This window comes from Rissa tridactyla, chromosome 7 (genome assembly GCF_028500815.1).
Source record: "Rissa tridactyla isolate bRisTri1 chromosome 7, bRisTri1.patW.cur.20221130, whole genome shotgun sequence".
Lineage (NCBI taxonomy): Eukaryota > Metazoa > Chordata > Aves > Charadriiformes > Laridae > Rissa > Rissa tridactyla.
The window spans coordinates 6,957,019-6,975,475 of NC_071472.1; the positions used below are offsets into that span (position 1 = coordinate 6,957,019).

Sequence of the window (18,457 nt, forward strand, 5' to 3'; positions counted from 1 at the left end):
AATTATATCCCCTTTATGGTCAGAGTAAGAAAGCCTCATGCAGTACTTTGAACCTGTAGGGGTGGTGGTGTGAGGATGACTGTGATTAAGGAGTTGAAGGCTGCGGTTCTTCCGCACTGTGGGAAGTTCCCAACTCCCTGGGGAGTTTCCACCATAGTCCTGTGGCTCCCTGCGCCCCTTGCAAAGGGAGAGGTACCGGGAGGAGCAGGCAACCATTTGCCTTCCCACGCACGGTGCTTGGCCAGGAGAAGTAACAACCGCTTAATGCTCTTGCACATCGCAGCAGTGGTATTACGAGATTTTTCTCCCTGTTGCAGCCTGGCAGTTCCAGCGGGAATTCTGGGCTAAATGACTTTTTTTTTTTTTTCCCATGCACCAGAGAGTAATTTAATTTGTTTTCTCTCTTGCTTGTTTTGTATTGCCGCAGCAGAAAGGACAACGACTGATAAAGCAAGAAAGCTGCGGCAGTGATTTTCCATTTTATTTATGGTGACACTGTGTAGCAAAATGTAAAAATAGATCTCAGTGCTGACAGTTTTGTTGCTTCTTGATCTCATGCTGGCACTTCAGAGCTCCCACCTCCACCATCTGTGAGGAGCAGTGCCCGAGCAGAGGGATCGGGCAAAGGCCCGCGTCCCATGAACGGGGCGACTCTCAAGAAAGCAAAGGTGAAAACAAAACAACGAACAATTTACAGTTTATTTTTCTTGGAGGAGACACCTCGGGCTAAATTTTGCTCTCTTGAAACTGAGGTCAAAGGGATGAGTCCTGTGAATGATGAGAGAGAAGACTGGGAACTAGAGACATAGCAAAATCCTCCCAAAGGAGAGTGTGAGATGGTTGAAAGCAGAAATATCTGGCTTCTGTTACAGTCTTTTCCAAACAGTACCCTATTTGCATAGCAGGTGAGCAGTGAATCGCACCGTGTGAGACTCCTTGATCCAAAAAAACTTACTGAAGGAGACAATGAATATTTCAAAATCAATGGCCTGAACAACTGGCAAGGTGTCAGTGGTGATGACTACCCACTTGAAACAAGAAAAAAAAAACGAGCGGGGTGCAACCCACGCAAGTTCAGAATCAGTGATATCTTAAGCTTTTCTTTTGAAAGCCACTTTTACAGAGATACACCTCTTATTTGCTGTACTGCCTGGACACGCATCTGATGTTATTAGAGGGAAAAAAAAATACTTAAAAAGCATGTAAGCAAATATTGAACAAGAACAATCAAATGACAAAAGAGTCAGAGAATGGTCATGACTTCTTTTTAACTCAGGGGCGGTGTTCACAAACCGCAGAGAAATAACATGTGAATATCTTTTCAAATAGGGACAACAGTATTTAACGGCATGGACATGTCAGCCTTGGGGGTTTTTCTTTAATTCTTTTTTACTGCACACCACTGGCGGAAGCAGCTGCAACACCCATTTTCATTAATACTGCAGGTGCGATGCGAGTATTGCCACACTCGGCTAAACTTTCGATGTCCTCGAGGGACTGCACGGGGGAATGACTTTGATGGATCGCAGTTGCACTTGAAACCGAGCTGGGAAAGATTAGCATGTCTCAGACAGAGAGATTCCACTCACCTGATTATTTTTTTTGTTCTGATGAGATAATTTTTCTAATTAACCCTGATAACATTTCCAGACCTACCCACACATAGATGGAAACACATTTTCAAATGGGCATTTCACTTCTACCCATGTTTTCTGGTAGCGAATACAGAATTTTAACACTTTGGTTGCCAACTGATTCGTTTGGGAAACTAAAGCTGAACTTCTTTAACAGTTGTCCACAAGAGCCTTTGGCAGGGATTCACGTTTCCATGGGCACCGTCGTGTTTTGTACATGCTGATTGAATAAGGAGAGCAGTATGAACTGAAGAGCAACTTACCGTGTCAGGTGCCAATTTCTGCTTATTCCTCTTTCGATGCTTATCAAGGAAGTCAGTGATGCTGTCCTTTTCTGAGCTGGGTCTGAACGACTGTAAAAATGTTTTGAGAGCCAAAGTATGCCAGAACCTGGTCCTTTGGAAATGTTCGGTGTCTGGCCTTTGCCCCTTACACCATCCCACTAAGGAAGAGGAAGGGCCATCTCATAATCCATCTAAATTCATATGGAAATCATCCTGGAAGCAAAGCGAACCATTCCCCCTGCTCTCACCTACTTTACTCAGTTTTAAAATTACCCAAGCGCCCAGCCAGTGTTGCTTCCAGAAGTTTTTCAAAGCTTTCCTGAGTCCCCTCGCTCCTGTCTGGCTCTACACCAACTCTTATTTTCTATTACATAGAGCCGGAAAAGTAGTTCTCCACATCCCAAAAGAAGCCATGACACCTGTGAGAAAGAACATGTAACTCCCTTGTCATCCTTTCACCTCATCCTTTGAGCCTGCTGGTGTGAGCCGAGGCGAGTGCTGCTCTGAAAGGCTTTCCCAGGGCACTTGCTGGAGGTAGTGTTTTTCCCTGATACCTGGAAGATGCTAAACCTTGCTGAGAATGCAGTATAAAAAATAATCTACCACATCATCTAGGCTCAACTGCGATAAATGTGAATTTATTCCTAACCATTGGTCATATTTCTGAGTCTCTGACCATGGTGTTACCAATAGAGCGGTGTTTAAAAGCAGCTGCAAGATCATTTCATAAACCTTCATACAGGCAGAGGAACTGAGAAACTGTAATACAGCTAACAACCTGTATTTTCCCCAGGAGCTGGCAGTTTAGATTTAGGGAGAAGTTTTAGCAAGGTATTTGGCACAAGCTAAACAGAATTTAAGAGAGGGCCAATGTATATGTAAGTTTTAGGACAGCAATTTTAGAGATACCACAATTCTTTTTTCTCTCTTCAGAGGTTATGCTGGTACCTCATCACAAATCTACCTTACCCCTTCTCAGAGGGAGCCTACTCCAGTTTCTGCTGCAGCTGGGTTTATATGAAGCCAATAGTTATCTGTCCACTTTCATGTGACTTTATAGGTCTTTTCACACACCTGGTAAAAGATGCAATTGCTCTGGGTGAGCATTACTTCGTTAGGCAGAAGTGATCGCTCTGTGAGTTTGGCTTTCTTTACCTGTAGCAAGTTTTTTGTGTTATTCTTCTCAAAGAAAGCAATGACACTGTCCATTTCTGAGCCAGTTTTACAAAGACTGTAAAATAAAAGTATGCTGAAAGCTAAAACATGCCAATAATCAGAAATTACTTATTTTAAACCCAGTTGTGTCATTGGCCTGAACGTGCTGATGATGAGGTGCCATTCACCCAAGCCCCAAAGACATCCTTCATCATGGTTCCCAAAATATTTTGCACAAATTTCAGACTTGATACTGTGTAAATATTTTTTTGCTCAACAGGTAACACGGCTCTGAGAATGTGTTATGTTTTTCCAGAAATACTTTGGAGAGGGTTTTTTTTTCACTTTGCTCATTTCTGAGGCATACAGTCTTTATACTTCTTCAGCTTTTGCCGTAACTTTTAAAGGACGCAGGCAGAGAAAGAACAGATGGAAATAATGATAATTGCTTACTTTGAACATTGCAAGAAATGCACAATGCTTACAAGGTCTCATCCAAAGTTAATAGGAAGACTATCAATCTATTGTACTTATATTGCCTTCGTTACCGTAGGATCTGAGCACCTCAGCAGCTTTCATTTATTTATCCTCAGGACTGCATGAGGTGGGGAAGCATATTTTTCCCCATTTCATTGAGGCAGAGAAAGATTTTTTTGTCCTTTCCAAGGCAATACACACTGAGGGAGCAGGAATTTGAATCTGGGTGTTTCAAGTCCTTTAGTTGCTTTGATGGTAACCAGATCCCGCGTGACCTGCTGAATGGATGGGTTCCGGATCCAGCTCACCCTGACAGGCATCCGTCATCTTTAATCCTAAACACTTCAATCCGTATGTGGAGTATAGTACCAAGCGTGATGACCAAGTGATCTGTAACACCTATTTAACCATCTCACATGCCTCAGCACATCAAAAGTGGGCTCTAGTGAAGGGAGTCTCAAAAAATTACAAAGGCAGAATGAATCATACCAAAATTCATGTGATTTTTCTACAGCTCACTAAAAAAAGTCTTGTCCCTCTCAGATGAAATGCATGTTAATTACTGAACAAGGTATGAACAGAAAACCACTGACAGAGGAGTTTTACTACCCATAAATAACATGACCTTTGTGATAATCAGGAGCAAAACCTGTGAGAACATCTCACTGATGTTTCTTGCACATGTTTCACTGTCCTGAGCACCTGGTCCCACCACGTCTGTCATCTCCTTTGATCCACCTGCCACATTGCTGCCCTGGCTCAGGACAGGGTTTCCCATTCAGCATCTTTTGGCATGCATAAACACTTGCCCCTGACCTCCTGGTACCTTTGTCCCACCGGTCCCGTCCATGATGCTCTGTCACCGTGCTTGCAGCGTGCCCTCCCGGGCACATGCATCGCAGCATCCCCGTAGCATCAAGCAGCCACAAAACTCCTCCATCATCCTCCAGCCGACACAGTGCTCTGCAACACCTTGGTATTTGTTATAGAGTTCCCTCGTAAAAGGGATTGTGCGCAATGATTTAGGATATGGAGGCCTGGGTGGCGAAGAAGACCCTCCTGCTTTAAACAACGTGTCAGGGCTAATCACTGGTGAAGATTTTACTCCATGAGAGGAATCAGTACTTCATTCATGCACTAAGTGGTGGATCTCACCTGTTATGTTTTCCTTCTGGATGAAAGCAGCATATAGTTTTTGTGACAGGCAAGCCTGCAGCAAACAGAGTGTCACCAGCATCCACAAAAGTGATTGTTTCCAAAACAGGAGGCAACAACACTGGCTCTGAAAAGAAATGCAATATTTTAAACAACACAGAGAACATAAAATGAGATTTTGGGGTTAAAGGTTTTGGGTGACTGTTTTCGTTTTGAAGAAATAAAACCAGGAATAATACACGAACACTCATCAAACATCTATCTACACATCTGCTCCGTGTGCAGTACATGAAGAGTGCAATTTTGGGTCACCGTGTGCAATACATGTATAACAATAACATAGATATTAATTTGAATTAAATGTGTACTGCATACAGTGCTTGTGTCATTTCCAGGAACTACATAAAGATAGCGTGAAGGGCTTAGCTATGAGGACTGAAATAGTAGGGAGAACTCAGAAACCGTAGTTAAAGAACTTAAAAAGAACATCTGAAAAGATGAACCTTTTGATAGGATTTAAACTGCCTATGGGATTCAAGAGCTTTAATCAACAAAAGCAGCTTATTCCATCAATGTCGTGAGCAATAGCAGAAAAGGCATCATCAGTGAAGAACACTGTAGAAAACAATTTCTTTGGTTTAAAAAACTGTTTAGGAAATCTGAGACTCCTTCCTTTGTCTGGTGACCATCTGGATGGATTTTGCCTTGGAAAGCCTGTCCTGAACTTGAAGCAAACAAACATTTGTCCACATGGTGGGAAAGAAAAGATTGAAGCAATGTGCCAGAACTGGAAAAGCTGCCCATGCATATCAGTATATTTACCTAGAGCAAGAAAAATGTGCTCTTCATTTCTGGGACATTATCTGTAGTCCCCTTGCAAAGGTCTCCTTGACTAGCCTGCACAGTGTAAAGTCAGGGAAAAGATACTTATTTTTCCCCATACATGACATCTATTTCTATAAGATACCTTTGCATTCAAGATCAGTTACCAGAAGAACTCTCACACCTTGTTGGAAGCTGTGAGGGTTAATTTTGATGTTCCTTAATGAGGTTTTAATCACCCCAAAAGAAGTTTGTGGTAGGCTATTCCCTGGGGATGAAGGTGCTGCCCTGGCCTGGCAGCGCTGCCGGCAGCCCGTCCCTGGAGCTCACCACGGGGTTTCTGGCCAGTCTGGTACCCAGCGAGGTGGCGGTGCCAGATGGTGTCCCCTCCGCAGGGCCGGGCTGCCAGAGCTGGACCCAGCCATTCCGGGCAGCTGGCTGTCGCGCTGATGGACCCAAAGCCATCAGCTGGCGCTGGGGCCACATCCAAGACCTATAAAGAGGAACAGACAGTAAACTCCATAATGGGGAGGAATAACGCAAAGAGGCAGAAATGTTTATTTTCCGCTTCCTTTATGGTTAGCCGTTATGAATTTGGGTGGCACTGTTTTAGATGGACCCCGGACAACTCTGTCTCTGTGCTGCAATATATTCACTCAAACACTCATTTAAATGAGCTGGCAGTTCAGGTGATGGTCATTTCCCATTTCAAGCTATTTAGCATCCCTGGCTGTTTCTTTGCTAACGGAAATATCTGATATCCTTCAACAAAAAACCTGTGACTGCTAACAACATACACATCAAACCCAGGCAGCAACTGAACTTTTATGCTCTTTAGCATTCCCAATTGTCAATATTTACTAGACCTCTGAACCTGCCTCACCCAATGTGCGAAGGCGGGAGGAACGCTGTAATTCATATTTCCTCCTTTCACAGCTTTGAGCACGGTGTAAGGAACCTTTCCTGTAAAGTCAGCTAATAGGATCCGTCATCTCAGACAGGTGTAATTTACAAATGTAAAAGCGATGGGTCGTCACATTTATATGAATCCACATACAGGGTAAAAGGTTAGAATATTTTGGAAGGAGCTGATACATACCCCACAAAGGACACTGACAAATCGTACATTGGCTCTTGCTTATTTGTGCACCATCACTGCTCTGGCAGAAAAACAATCGCATTGCCTGACTAACAACAAGTATTTCAAGGCTACTTTCCTGGTGTACATTTTGGCAGTCTAATGTGCATTTTTTCAGGCGCAAATACAGATAAAAGATATACCTGGAAGATTTTAAGTTCAAGATGAAACACCTCATCCTTAAAAACAATTTTGATTTTTTTTATTTTAAAATTACCTTGAAGTGAACTATAAATTACTCAGTGTTAAAATGAATGGCAAAGGTTTTAAAGAAAGTGTATGTGTTTAAATGCTTTAAATTCCAGTAAAATCTTTCTGAATTTTTTAGAGCAAATTGAAGGCACCTATGCAGGCACATGTTACCTTCCCGCCAGCATTGCAGACCCTGAGAGCTGAATTATTAGGAAATCTCTTTTGCTGGATTTCAGACAAATCACTTTAATGTGCCAAAATTGATTTGGCATGAAATCATCAATAGACCCTCCAGAATACTAATAGCATTAAAGGCAGAGGCCAGGACTGTCAAACTTGCTTGGCTAAAGTTAGGCTTATATATTAGTAGTTAGGCATCCAAATTAAAGTCTTCTGCTTCCAGACGTGCTGTGCGTCTCCTGGTCCAGCTGAAGAGATTTCAGCAGGTGACACAGCTGCACGGGGGTACTGGGAATAGTGGGAAGGCAGGGAAGAGTTTATTTGGTGGCTTTGCTTCTCAGCTCAAATCTGCGCGTACAAGCCTCAGATGCTGTAGGCAAGCACCCCAGGTAGTTGCTAAACCACTATAGTTTTGTGTGTTTATTATTTTTTTAAACAAATCCACTGATCTTGACTCTGAACGATGCATCTTTCTTTTCACCCATTGAAAACACCGGCACCGCCCAGTGCTCTGAGCAGAGAGCTGAAGGTGAAGATCACTAACCTCTTTCCCCAGCTCCACTTTCAACTCCCCTCGTGGCCTTGGGTGAAACTTCTCCCAGCCTTGGCTTTCTTGTCAGCAACGACAGTGCTTATTTTCCGTGTATGCTGTGAACGTCTGTCATGATATTCAGCTGCTTTCCCTGAAGCACAAATTTACTGTAGGATCTTTGGTATGAAAGTGTAGAGCAATCTTCTTCCCCCAGCTAATTGTATTTATGGAATTTAAGAGTGTGAAAAAGCATTAGAACCAGGTCTTTAGACAGTAAGTTACATACAAGCTACCTCTGTAACATTTACGGACAGGAGCCTTGGATGACATAAATCTGCTTTCTTTAATTTTAGTGAATTTGAAATAGTTCCTTTGGTGGAGGTATTGGTTCAGTTCAGCTGAGGTCCAGGCCTCTGACTGTTCAATAGCAACGTTTCCTCAAATGATTGGGAAAAGTACAGTACAGGAGGAGATCTGCAGCCAAGCAGCAACTCAAGGGAACTAAAACTGTCGTAGCTGATTAACAGAAATGAAAGCCGCTCAGAAACAAATCTGAGTGTGAATTTGGAGCACAAGAATTAATTGAGAAGGGGATTCTCTTTGTACTTCTTTTAGTAGGTCAGACAGTTTATCCACTAAGATGCCTTTGAAGCTGCCAGCAAAAGAGGCGTCACTGGAAAGATGAAACGAGCCAGTGAGTGAAGTCATCGGTTTGTCTTCAACCCTGCTATTCTGAGTGAATTAGTTGTGCGGTAAATACCAGGAGCCTAAGCCAAAAATGCTCCATTAGCCTTTCCAAAGGGAGGGTGAGAAAGGGATAGCTGTGGCAAGGGGTGAGCTGAGGGTAACGTGCAGCCGTTATTAGTGCAAGAGCAGGGGCGTAATGCTGGAAGGTTGATTTTCTGCTTCGTTCACGCAGCTGTGCAATACATCTGCAGAAAACACCAAAGGACTGAACGCAAACTCACAGTGATGTGCTCCCTTCCTGATGGCATTCATTTAACGGTGGCGCAGGGCAGGTGACAGTTACGGTGATATCATGGTGACTTGGTAGATGTCTATTCACGTAACCATGAATTCAGCGCAAGTTTTTACATGGATGTGAATGGGATGAGGCTCACAAGAAAAAAAAACAAAACCAAACAAAACAGATATATGCACAGGAATTGATCACTAGCATATAGGAAAAAGACTGCAGCTCCTACTGAAGTTAATGGGAGGAAGACATTTCTGTAGTAACATACAGAAAAGTATTCGAGAAACAGAAATGCATGTTCAGAGCAAAGCAAATGAACTGTTTGGCTTTTTCTAAGGCTTCGCTGTTTGAAGATATTGACAGTAGAAGAATTCACTTTTTAATGCTGCCTCTGTTTTTAATGATTAAAGACAATGTGGGATGTTTCTCCAAGGAGAACGGGAGTAAAAGAGATATTAAGATCTCGCAGTCCTGCTCTTCCTCATCAGAGAGGAGTCGTGGCAGACCATGCCATCCAGCATCCAACCTTGTACCTGAGGAATCACTCATCCTTTGCTGAGGATCAATTAGGTATAAGAAATGGTGGAAAAGAGGATGCAGTCACAGAGTATGGCACATTTTGGGAAGTAAATTGGGAAAACAATACTTGCTTTGCCCATATTTTTCCGTACCTATAGCTCCAAAACCAATAAAAGAGGCTTTTTGTCATGATGCTGTATTATGTTGTATTTATTGTTTTTTCCAGCCTAAAGTGCTTTGTGTGTGAGATTAAAAAGCTGCAAGTCTCAGGCCATCTGGCCAACCAAATGGATTTAGTGTACAGGATCACTGCCAGATGTATGCCAGTTGTAAGTTTAATTTTTGAACATATAAAGTGCCTGAGGCTCTGTGTCTGTTATTCAGAGGAAATCATGTTCCAGTTTCCAAAAGAATACAGATACAGTTTGAATCTAGGTGTATGGTCGTTTCTCTTTCACATGGTTTAAGGCGTATTCTTTGTTTCTCATAAAGAAAAATGTTGGCAAGAGAATTTTGTGTATATCTGACATGTTACGTATGTTCGATCGCATCTGTCTGACCTTATGGAGCAGTAGGCAACACAGCAATAAGTTTCCTTAAGGAGCTTCATTGAAATTGTTTAATTGAAAGATAAAATTTCACAGAGTACTTTAGATTAATTTGCACTTATATTTATTTATGATCAACTTGGAGAATAAATATGTTTTCAAGTATATAATCATTTATAATGTCTTAAAAGTGATATTTAATTGATTTGATTTATTTTAAATGAGGAGCTAATGGAAGATGAGATATATTTTTAGCTTTACAGACTGTAAGAAGGATAAAGTGCATTTAATTTTTATTCTGCAAATGTTCTCACATAACAAGGTCCGCAGCACATCTGAGACAGATATTGTGAAAATGAGGAAAGGCGTGAGCACAGATAGCTCTGGGCTTTGCAAAAAGGTCTAGAGGATTTTGTTCAAAACACACCAGTTGAAATCCAGGGTAGAGCAGGATTTGTGCGATGGGAAGCAGTGATTTGCGGGTCTGGCTCTCCCGCCTAACGCGCTGCTGCCCACATCAGTGTATTTCTTTGCAGCCGAAATACCGAGGTTGAATTACTTCCTTCTAAACAGACCTGAAGGCCCAATGAATCAGAGATAAATGTTTGGAAAGGAAAGAAAGACTTGTTTGTCAGGGCAGAGTTATTCCCCCTGTCTGACGGAGCAGCGAAGGAGGAGCTGGTGAAAGACAGGCATCGTCAGCAGGCAAGAGCTCCTGCGGTGGGTCTCAGGGCCCCCGAGAGGCACAGCATGTGGGACAGCCCAGTGCTGGCTGGATTGGGCAATTTCCGTCACAGTCAAGTTGAAGTATATGTGGAGTAAAATATGTTCAAATGTTTGGAAAAGGAGCGTGGTAGCAACTGGTAACGTTACTAGACACTGCCAAGAAACAGAGCCTCTAACAGGAATTTCTTTGCAAATATTTATGACACTAAAAACAAATCTCAGTTTTCCAAAACAAGGGCCACGTGAGGCTTGAAATCAGCAGGTCTAATTGCATTCTTGCTCCTGGAGACAGATGAGAAGGTTAGCCGCTCAGATCGGTATGTTGGCAGCTCAGATGATTACACAGTGGAAAGGGCTCCATGTGTTTTGGGGTTCACCTTCCCAATGAAGAGCCATAAAAGAAAAGCTGGCACTGTAATTCGTAGTTTATTGTATTCCTGAAAGTAAATTTCTACGTAATATTAGCCTTTTTTTTCCTCCTGCAAACTCATTCATGGGGTGGGAATCAGGGAAACCAAATAAATAGTAGATTTCATAAAGTAAGGAACAGCAAATTGAGCAAAAGGAGGATTATGAAGACTAAATCTTTTGTTCAAAGAGTGATTAAAAAGCATTAAGTTGGATGAAGTCAATCTAGAGCTTAACTGCACAAACCTTCTGCCCTGTTTTTCTTCTGTTTGGTTTTACATGTATCAAGAAATTAAAGGAGTGGGAGAGACCTCTTGAGGACTGCTGAGGCTGGGGCCTTTTAAAAAGTAATAGTTGAGCCAAATCAGTTGGACATAAGCTCTGTTTCCTGATTTCCAGGGAAAGCAAATTGTCCTGGACAGCTGTGTCCAAGAGCAGCAAGAATAAGCTGAGTGCTCTTTTCCAGCACAGGACTCGAGCAATTCACACCCAAAAGCATGTGCCGTGGGGATTCCTCCAGGCAATGAAATTCCGGGATTTATAGCCTCCTCTCCCCACGGCCTAAGTGAAAACAGCAAATACAGCTGCAGTTCATTGCTGAAATAGGGAAGTGTCAGGATAATTGCTATTTGCTTTGCATTCAGAATATGGGGTTTTTTCTGTGCTTTTAGATTAAATCGGCACAAGATGCGGACATCCAGCTCTTTGGGTGTTGTTCGCCTTAAAGAAAACTGTGTGTTTAGAGGAGCACAGCTCCTTTCCAGGAAAGAGCAATAGTATGAGGTAGGAGTTATCACTGCATGCTATAGCGTAGCCATGGACATAAATCAAGAGAGACTAAAACCAACAAATAGTCAGGTTCTGCACTCTGCTTGTGCACGGCGCTTGGAAAGCTCTGAGCCTTTTTTCCACACTCTGTTTATACAGAAACATCAAGGGTGAGGGACAGAATGCGGCTGTAAACATAAATGAAATTGGTATATTATTTTTTCCCACAGCTTTTCTGTGTTTACTGACTTAACTGTTTTCTTCTGTTTAGACTGTGGTTTTAAATGAATTGCTAGTGTGATTTAAAACTAATTGCTAATTTCAAAATCATCTGTCTCCAGCCATTCCCCATCATGGGCCTTCGTTCAGTACGTTTTCTTATCTTCCCCGTTTGGCCTGATGACCTTTCCTTGATCTGAAATATTTTTGTTTCTCGTATTTGATGTCCTTATGAACCTGACTGAACATTTCAGTGTTTACTTCCAGAGAATACTGCCCTTGGAGAGTGTCTGTGCCGCAGAGCTCTGCTACATGGAGCAAAAGCTCATAATGGAGCAATGCAAAACTCTCCCAGTTGCCAGCAACATTACACTCAGTTGTACTGAGCAAAAACTTTGCCCTGAAGCCTTTTACTCTCCTTGGATCTTATTTTTCCCCTTGATTCACATTTCTCTTTTTCATGAAGACCAGAAGGAGGAGCTTCCCCCTTCCCGAGGCACTTTGAATAGAGGTTGGAGGAAAGCTATTTACCTTCCAAAAGTTGTTTTTGATATTTCATCATCTGTCTCGTTCTGTGATTGGATGAAAACAGAGATTTTGGTAAAAAGGGAGTTTCCTTCTCCCCCAGGAGTGCTAATAAGTAGCCTAGTGGCTAGGGCACATGTCCATGGCAGAAGACACTGAATATCTTCTTGGTCTGGTCCTTACCAGAGACTGAGCTTCGCTCTTGCACAGTCCAGGACCAGGGCTGCCTGATCGTCTTCATCTCCCCTCTTCCTTCCCTGCAGCTCTTCCCACCTCTCCCCTAAAATCACTATTGTTCTCATAGAAATTTTCTTAATCATCCATTTAACAAAAAAAATCCATGTGATTCTAGCCAAGAAAGTTGAAAAACTGAAGCAGAAATTGAGTTGAAGAAGTTGGTTAGCTCCAACCATAGGGAATACGCATATTTATGTTGGCTCTTTTTTCTCTTTCAAGCACAGTGAATTATCACAGAATCGTAATGTCCTCTCAGAATTGCTTTTTCAAGGGGTGATGCTGTATAAATCATGAAAACTAGACATGGAAAATGTCGAGCAGGTCTCCTGGTCCAACCATCTGCCAGGAGAAGATTGTTCCCTGCAGAATTTTTCCCAGTGCTCTGCTGTAGCAAAGTAGCAAAGAGATGCTTGATCTGCAAAACAGCTCCACGCCTATTTATAGTCCTGCAGAGCTCATTATCCTTAGTTACAGAGAAATGACTTTACACCTCGGTTACAGAATAAGGTCCCTCTGTCCACAGCGTCGCAGCTGAGTTTGCCCACATGCACATCCCCAGAGCCACAAGTGTGAGAGCTGATATGCATTTGCAGCTCGATAATTCAATCAGAAACAAATCTTATCCACCGCAATCACATACCCTGCCCTTCCATAACACACCGATAAGCAACCGGCAACCACTTGATTATTCCTCCATGAATAATAGGCAGCACAGCAAAATGTTCCCGTGCCTTTAAAGCAGAGAAAGGAGCGTTTCATTACGAGATCCTCTCCCTCTTTGCCAGAAGCTACCAAACAATAAAACGGAAAGGAGAGATATAGCTTGTGGCATCTGTCAGTGCAAGTAGCCTTTGGTTCAACCTGGGCTGTTATAAATATTATATTAGAAGTATTAGCAAGAGCAGATTGGATTGCAGCGGGTCCAGAATGAGCCAGCCCGAAGGCTGGCAATAAAGCTGGAAGAAATGAAATGGTTTGGCATGGGTATCTTCTGCTTTGCATTGTGCAAGGAATGAAGAGGAAAGAGGGAAACCTTTTTGCCTTGATTCAGCTTGTATGGAGTATCTATTTAGAAGAGCCACTTTGGCCACCTTGGCAAAGATGGACTGTGCCTGCACAGGCAAACACCGTGACACGTGACACTGTCCTCACAAAGTCTATTTAATTACCCTTGTCACTGTTTTGTGCTTTTCTGGACGTGTTTCTCTATATTTAACTAAAGTTTGCATCACCATTGGGCATGGGCTGTCGGCACTTTGGGCCAGAGCTGGGAGTGCAGCTTCAGTTTGCACGGGCTTCATGGGTGAGCCCGGGCACGTCAGTGAGGGACGGCGTTAGAAGACACTCAGGTATTGAAAGATGGAAAAAGAGTTACTAGATCCTCTTGGTTTCACACAATAAGAGCTCCTGAAACTGCCATTTAGTTTTTACTTTTTAAATCTGGTTCAGGTCTCTGCATCTTGGTCCCTCACCTGTATCGTGGAGAAAAAATTATTTCTCTGACTTGAACTTTTCTGAGAAGCTAAGAAACTTCTGGCAGAGGCCATATGATTGCCTCAGCTAAATAGGAAAATCCATTGTATGCGCTGAAATTCTGACAACTTCAAGGGAGACAGAAAATCAACGGGGGGTGAATATATCTCATTCCTTCCTGTTAGTACAATTTTAGGTGTTGCTTGTAGATAAAAATTGTTCAGCAAAAAGTTTGATTTTCTAGGTTCACGGTGTTACTTAAAATAAAGAAAAATAAAATAAAAAGCATTCTTCCTCCAGCAATGAGAGAAGAAAGCAGGCAAGAATCATTGAAGAGGTGGACATTTCCCACACCACTAAATAAACCCTCCGCCTTGGTGTACGCGGGGGATTAGGAAAGACAGATGCCAGAAATTGGCCTAGACTATATTTCCCCGGAGGCACAGAGACATATTGAGGGAAATCACAATCATTCTGTAACATGTGATTAAGAAACCAGGATATATATATATATATATATTTTTTTTTCTATTTTAAGAATGCAACAGACTGGAGGGGAACCACCTGAGGAAGCTGATGGCAAGAGGAGTGGGGAGAAATCATTCCAGTCAATACTTCAGAAGTGTGGGTTTGCATCGTTTGCTCTACAGCATTTTTATCATAGTGGAAATGCTCATGTAGAAGAGAATAGTCTTGACCATCTTGGGCAGAAGGCTGTTTTATAAACAAGTACATATTTAATAGCCCTCTATTTGCTCTCTGGAAGGACTTTCCTCCTGTTTCAAGTTGGAGGTAGGTCTAAACCTGAGAGCACTCTGCACAAAAAGGCACTTGAAGTTTTCTGTTTAAGGACGTGCAGTTGCACAGCCTCTTTGAGCAACCTTAAATAGGTGCCGTGAATGGCAAGTCGAGAAACTGCATTATCATTAGCTTCCACCTGAGGGTAAAAAGAAATACACTGTCTGACCTTAGATGGATCAGAAACACTGGCTATCAAGCAAATGGCAGTAAAATATCCCTGACTGCTCTGCTACTGTTAACCACTTCTGGTATCGTGCCTGCGTTATAAAATGCACCAAGGTTAAGCTCCTCTTGCAGGACTGTAGTCTTTGCAGGACAGGACGAGGCACCTGCACACCCTACGCTGCAGTTATTGATGCCCATCCAAGGACTGGAAATGGTTTTCCATCGCCATTGCTGATGCTCCTGGAATGTCAGTTTGCTGGTTTGAAACATCCAACTGCAGCTCTCTTTAATTATGACCTCTCTTGGTGCCAGCAAACGACCCCCTTGCAGATGTGTCTTGCTCCCATCTTCCCAGGTGACACAAATTTACGGTGTGAGATGCACTCGAGCACCATCCTGCTGGGATGGTGTGCAGTGCCAAGCCAACAGGTCTGGCCACACAGCCTTTTCCTGTCCCTTTGCTACAGACAGCTGCTATTCGGTATTCTGTATTTCTGTATTTCTGTCCCCTGTGCAGTGTAGGGTAGGTACAGTCATTTCCCTTCTCCGACTTCTCCTTTCACACTAGACACTGTGATTTGTGCTTTGGCTCTCTTCCTAATGACTGTATTATTAGCTCTATTTTCATCTCCTCTCAGCTGTTTATTTTGCATAGAGTTATTTTGGCTGCTCTATGTATCACAAATTGAGTAGCTGAACCAAGTCCACAAACTCTGACAGAGGAAGCCTGTTGAGCAGCCCTTGTCCAACCAGCACCATTTTCACCCTCGCATGTGCTGCTGCTCCCTGCCCACGCCAGCATCCCAAATGCCGTCCTGCTGCATTTCCGAACGTACAGTGGCGCAGCGAGGAGCAGAGTGACCATATGGCCTGAGGCAGCTGGGCCATATGAGCCTCCATTTGCAACACCTAGTTTGCGCTTCCTAAGACGCAGAAGGTATTTAATATGTTATGTGTCACTTTATGGGCTATTCCGGCCTTAATTGCAACATCTGAAATGGCGCACAAAAGCCGTCCTCCTGAATGTGCTCCCTGCAGGAACAGGAGGTTTTGTCCCTCAGTCAGAGTGTTCTTCCATTTGGATCCAGGACTTCTGAGCAAAGCAGCTGACGCTCTTCACCATTCAAAGTGGCTGGTCCTACCATTTGTCATCTAGCTGTTACTCCCTCAGCAGCCCATCGGTGCTCTAGTTTTTGGTACAGCTAATGGAAATGTGACTCACAGAGGGGTGGGAGAGGTCTACGGGGCCCTTGATGGCTTTATGGAGGGGAAAGGAGCTGTGTGACTCCAGTTTTCTCTTGGTGTCCTGACAGCTTCAGACCAAAGACGTCTGTTATTTAGGTATGACAGGGATGGAGTCACCCTGAATTCACTTCTCACAGACCTCCCTGGGTTTTTGGAAAAGCCTCATTTACGTGTGTGTATTCCCAGTATACGTCTCCGGAGAGCCCTCACTGTGATCAACATCAGGTATGAGCCCTGCAGTCTGCAACAGCACAGGAGCTCCCTGCTTCCCCACTGCCCATCAACAGCTAAAATGGGAATTTCCATCTGCACCGTGCAGATTGGCTCCAGATTGTTCGTATGGAGGGAAGGAGCCCCCACTTTCTGCTTTCCTGGGAGCAAAGACTTCTCAAAGGTCCTATTTTCTCCTGGCTCACTGGAAATCCTTGAGGGAATGAGGGGAGGAAGGATATTAGGAGGCCTCCTAAGAGCAAAGAAAGCAGGAGCACCTCATTACCTGGAGAAAAGCAGGGAGGGACCGAGTGGATAAAAGCAGAAACGAGTGATCTCTGTTCAGCTTTTCCCTTCCCAATAAATAAAGCTGAAAGTTGAAAAATTATATAAAGCTGCCTATCGCCCAGGTTTTGGAAGAGGAGGGAGCATAGGTTAGGTGTGTGTGTTGTTACAAAGAAGATCTAGCTAGAAAAGAGTTTTCTAACAATTTTAACGCCCTCCGAGCCAATCTATGGTTTTAGCAGCAGCCTGGGATCTCTGGCGGGCAATAGCCCACTTCCCAGCAGAAAGGACTCTACGGAAGCTGCGTGCAGTTTTTAATGTTTAATGACACAAAAGCAATTGGAAGTGGTTGCTGGCTTCCACAATCAATTTTAGGAGATCTCTCAAAGAAGAGAACAAAGTGGGAGAGTTTCCATTAGCCCTGGAAATCTCATGAACGATAGGAAAATAGTTATAAACAACTCTGCACTCCAATAACTGTATTAACAACCCTGTCCTCACTCATTTCTCATGTCGCTGTAAGAGGATACAGTTCTGTCACCGGTAAGGTCCTATCCTGGTTTCTATTCCACCCTGTCTTTGCACAGACACACAAACATCCATATGGTTGTGAGCACCTTAACAAGAGTGAGCTCTGAACAACCACGGTTCACGGTGGCTGCCCCATGAGCTGGTCTGGGAATATCCGAGGGGCAGGAACCCCAGGGGAATCCCAGCTCTGCCTGCGGGCTCTGCCCCATAGCAAAAGGCTCCTTAGCCAAAATACAGGGTAGGAAGCTGTCCTGCCCTAGAGCTGAGAGGGAAGGGGCTCCCTGGGGAAACATGGGGCTTCTCGTCCCGGGCGCACGCAGGGGCCGGGGTGGCCAAATCCACCCAAACGCTCGTGGGAGGCCATGCTCGAGGGCTGTTTGGTTGATGAGAAGGTGTCTGCTGATTTTGATGGGCTTTGTGCCATTTGCCAAGCTTAATGCTGCATGGCATGAAGTGCCCGTTTTCTGCCCTTGTTTCGCACAGACTGGGGGAGCGTGATGCCTTCTGCTAGATAGAATCTGGTGGGGGAAAAAAAAAAAAAAAGGTTATTTTTTGCATCTTTTAAAAAATCCCAGGACTAAGCAAAGTTAGGCACAGCTCTGACTGCAGCTCAATACAGATCAAGAGTCTGTTTTCAAATTTTGTAGGTTCGCTCCAGGACTCCAGCTAAGTGAAGTCAAGGCAGGGTTTGTAATGCACAATTTAATCAGTGAATTTGTAGATCTCAAAAGGCGTGCTTAATTTAATATTGTTTCTAATGGCTATTGTCTTCATGCTTGCCTGTTTCCCTGGTGTTTTTCCCTTTTGTAATTACTTGAATGGGCATTTCCAGGTGCACTGCATATATTAGCAAGCACTTTCATTTTAGTAATGAGTGAGATGCTTTCAGTGTTTATTTCTTCATTGCCCTAATACTTACTTTATTAAAGGTCCTGATTCTTCTAAAGGAGAAAAGTTTTACCACTTGTTTCTGCCTCATTTTCCTCATCTACTTTATGATGCCCTTGAAAACAGAAGAGTTAGGTTACTTAGCGGCCAGGTTTATACAAGATTTAAATTATCAGAGAAAAGTAAAACTAAAGGGGATGCTTGGTCAATGCCTGTCCTCACTGGTTAAGCACTTGTTGAACTTAAAGCCATTCCCCTGGTCGCTGGGACCTCGGGGCTATTTTCTGCTCTGTCAGGGGTACCTGCAGTGCCCGTTTCCTACACCCCGTTACCATCCCTTAGCGTCAATGTGCAATTTTTCCGC

General features: G+C 43.4%; 1 protein-coding gene across 1 annotated transcript in view; it reads left to right on the plus strand.

Moving 5' to 3' along the window:
• LOC128912341 (uncharacterized) overlaps positions 1 to 18,457 on the plus strand; it is a 144,795-nt gene that overhangs the window by 116,844 nt on the left and 9,494 nt on the right. Inside the window, exon 5 of the mRNA XM_054208042.1 lies at positions 14,507 to 14,592. Within this exon, the coding sequence (XP_054064017.1) occupies positions 14,507 to 14,592 (86 nt within the window). The remainder of the gene's footprint in view (positions 1 to 14,506; positions 14,593 to 18,457) is intronic.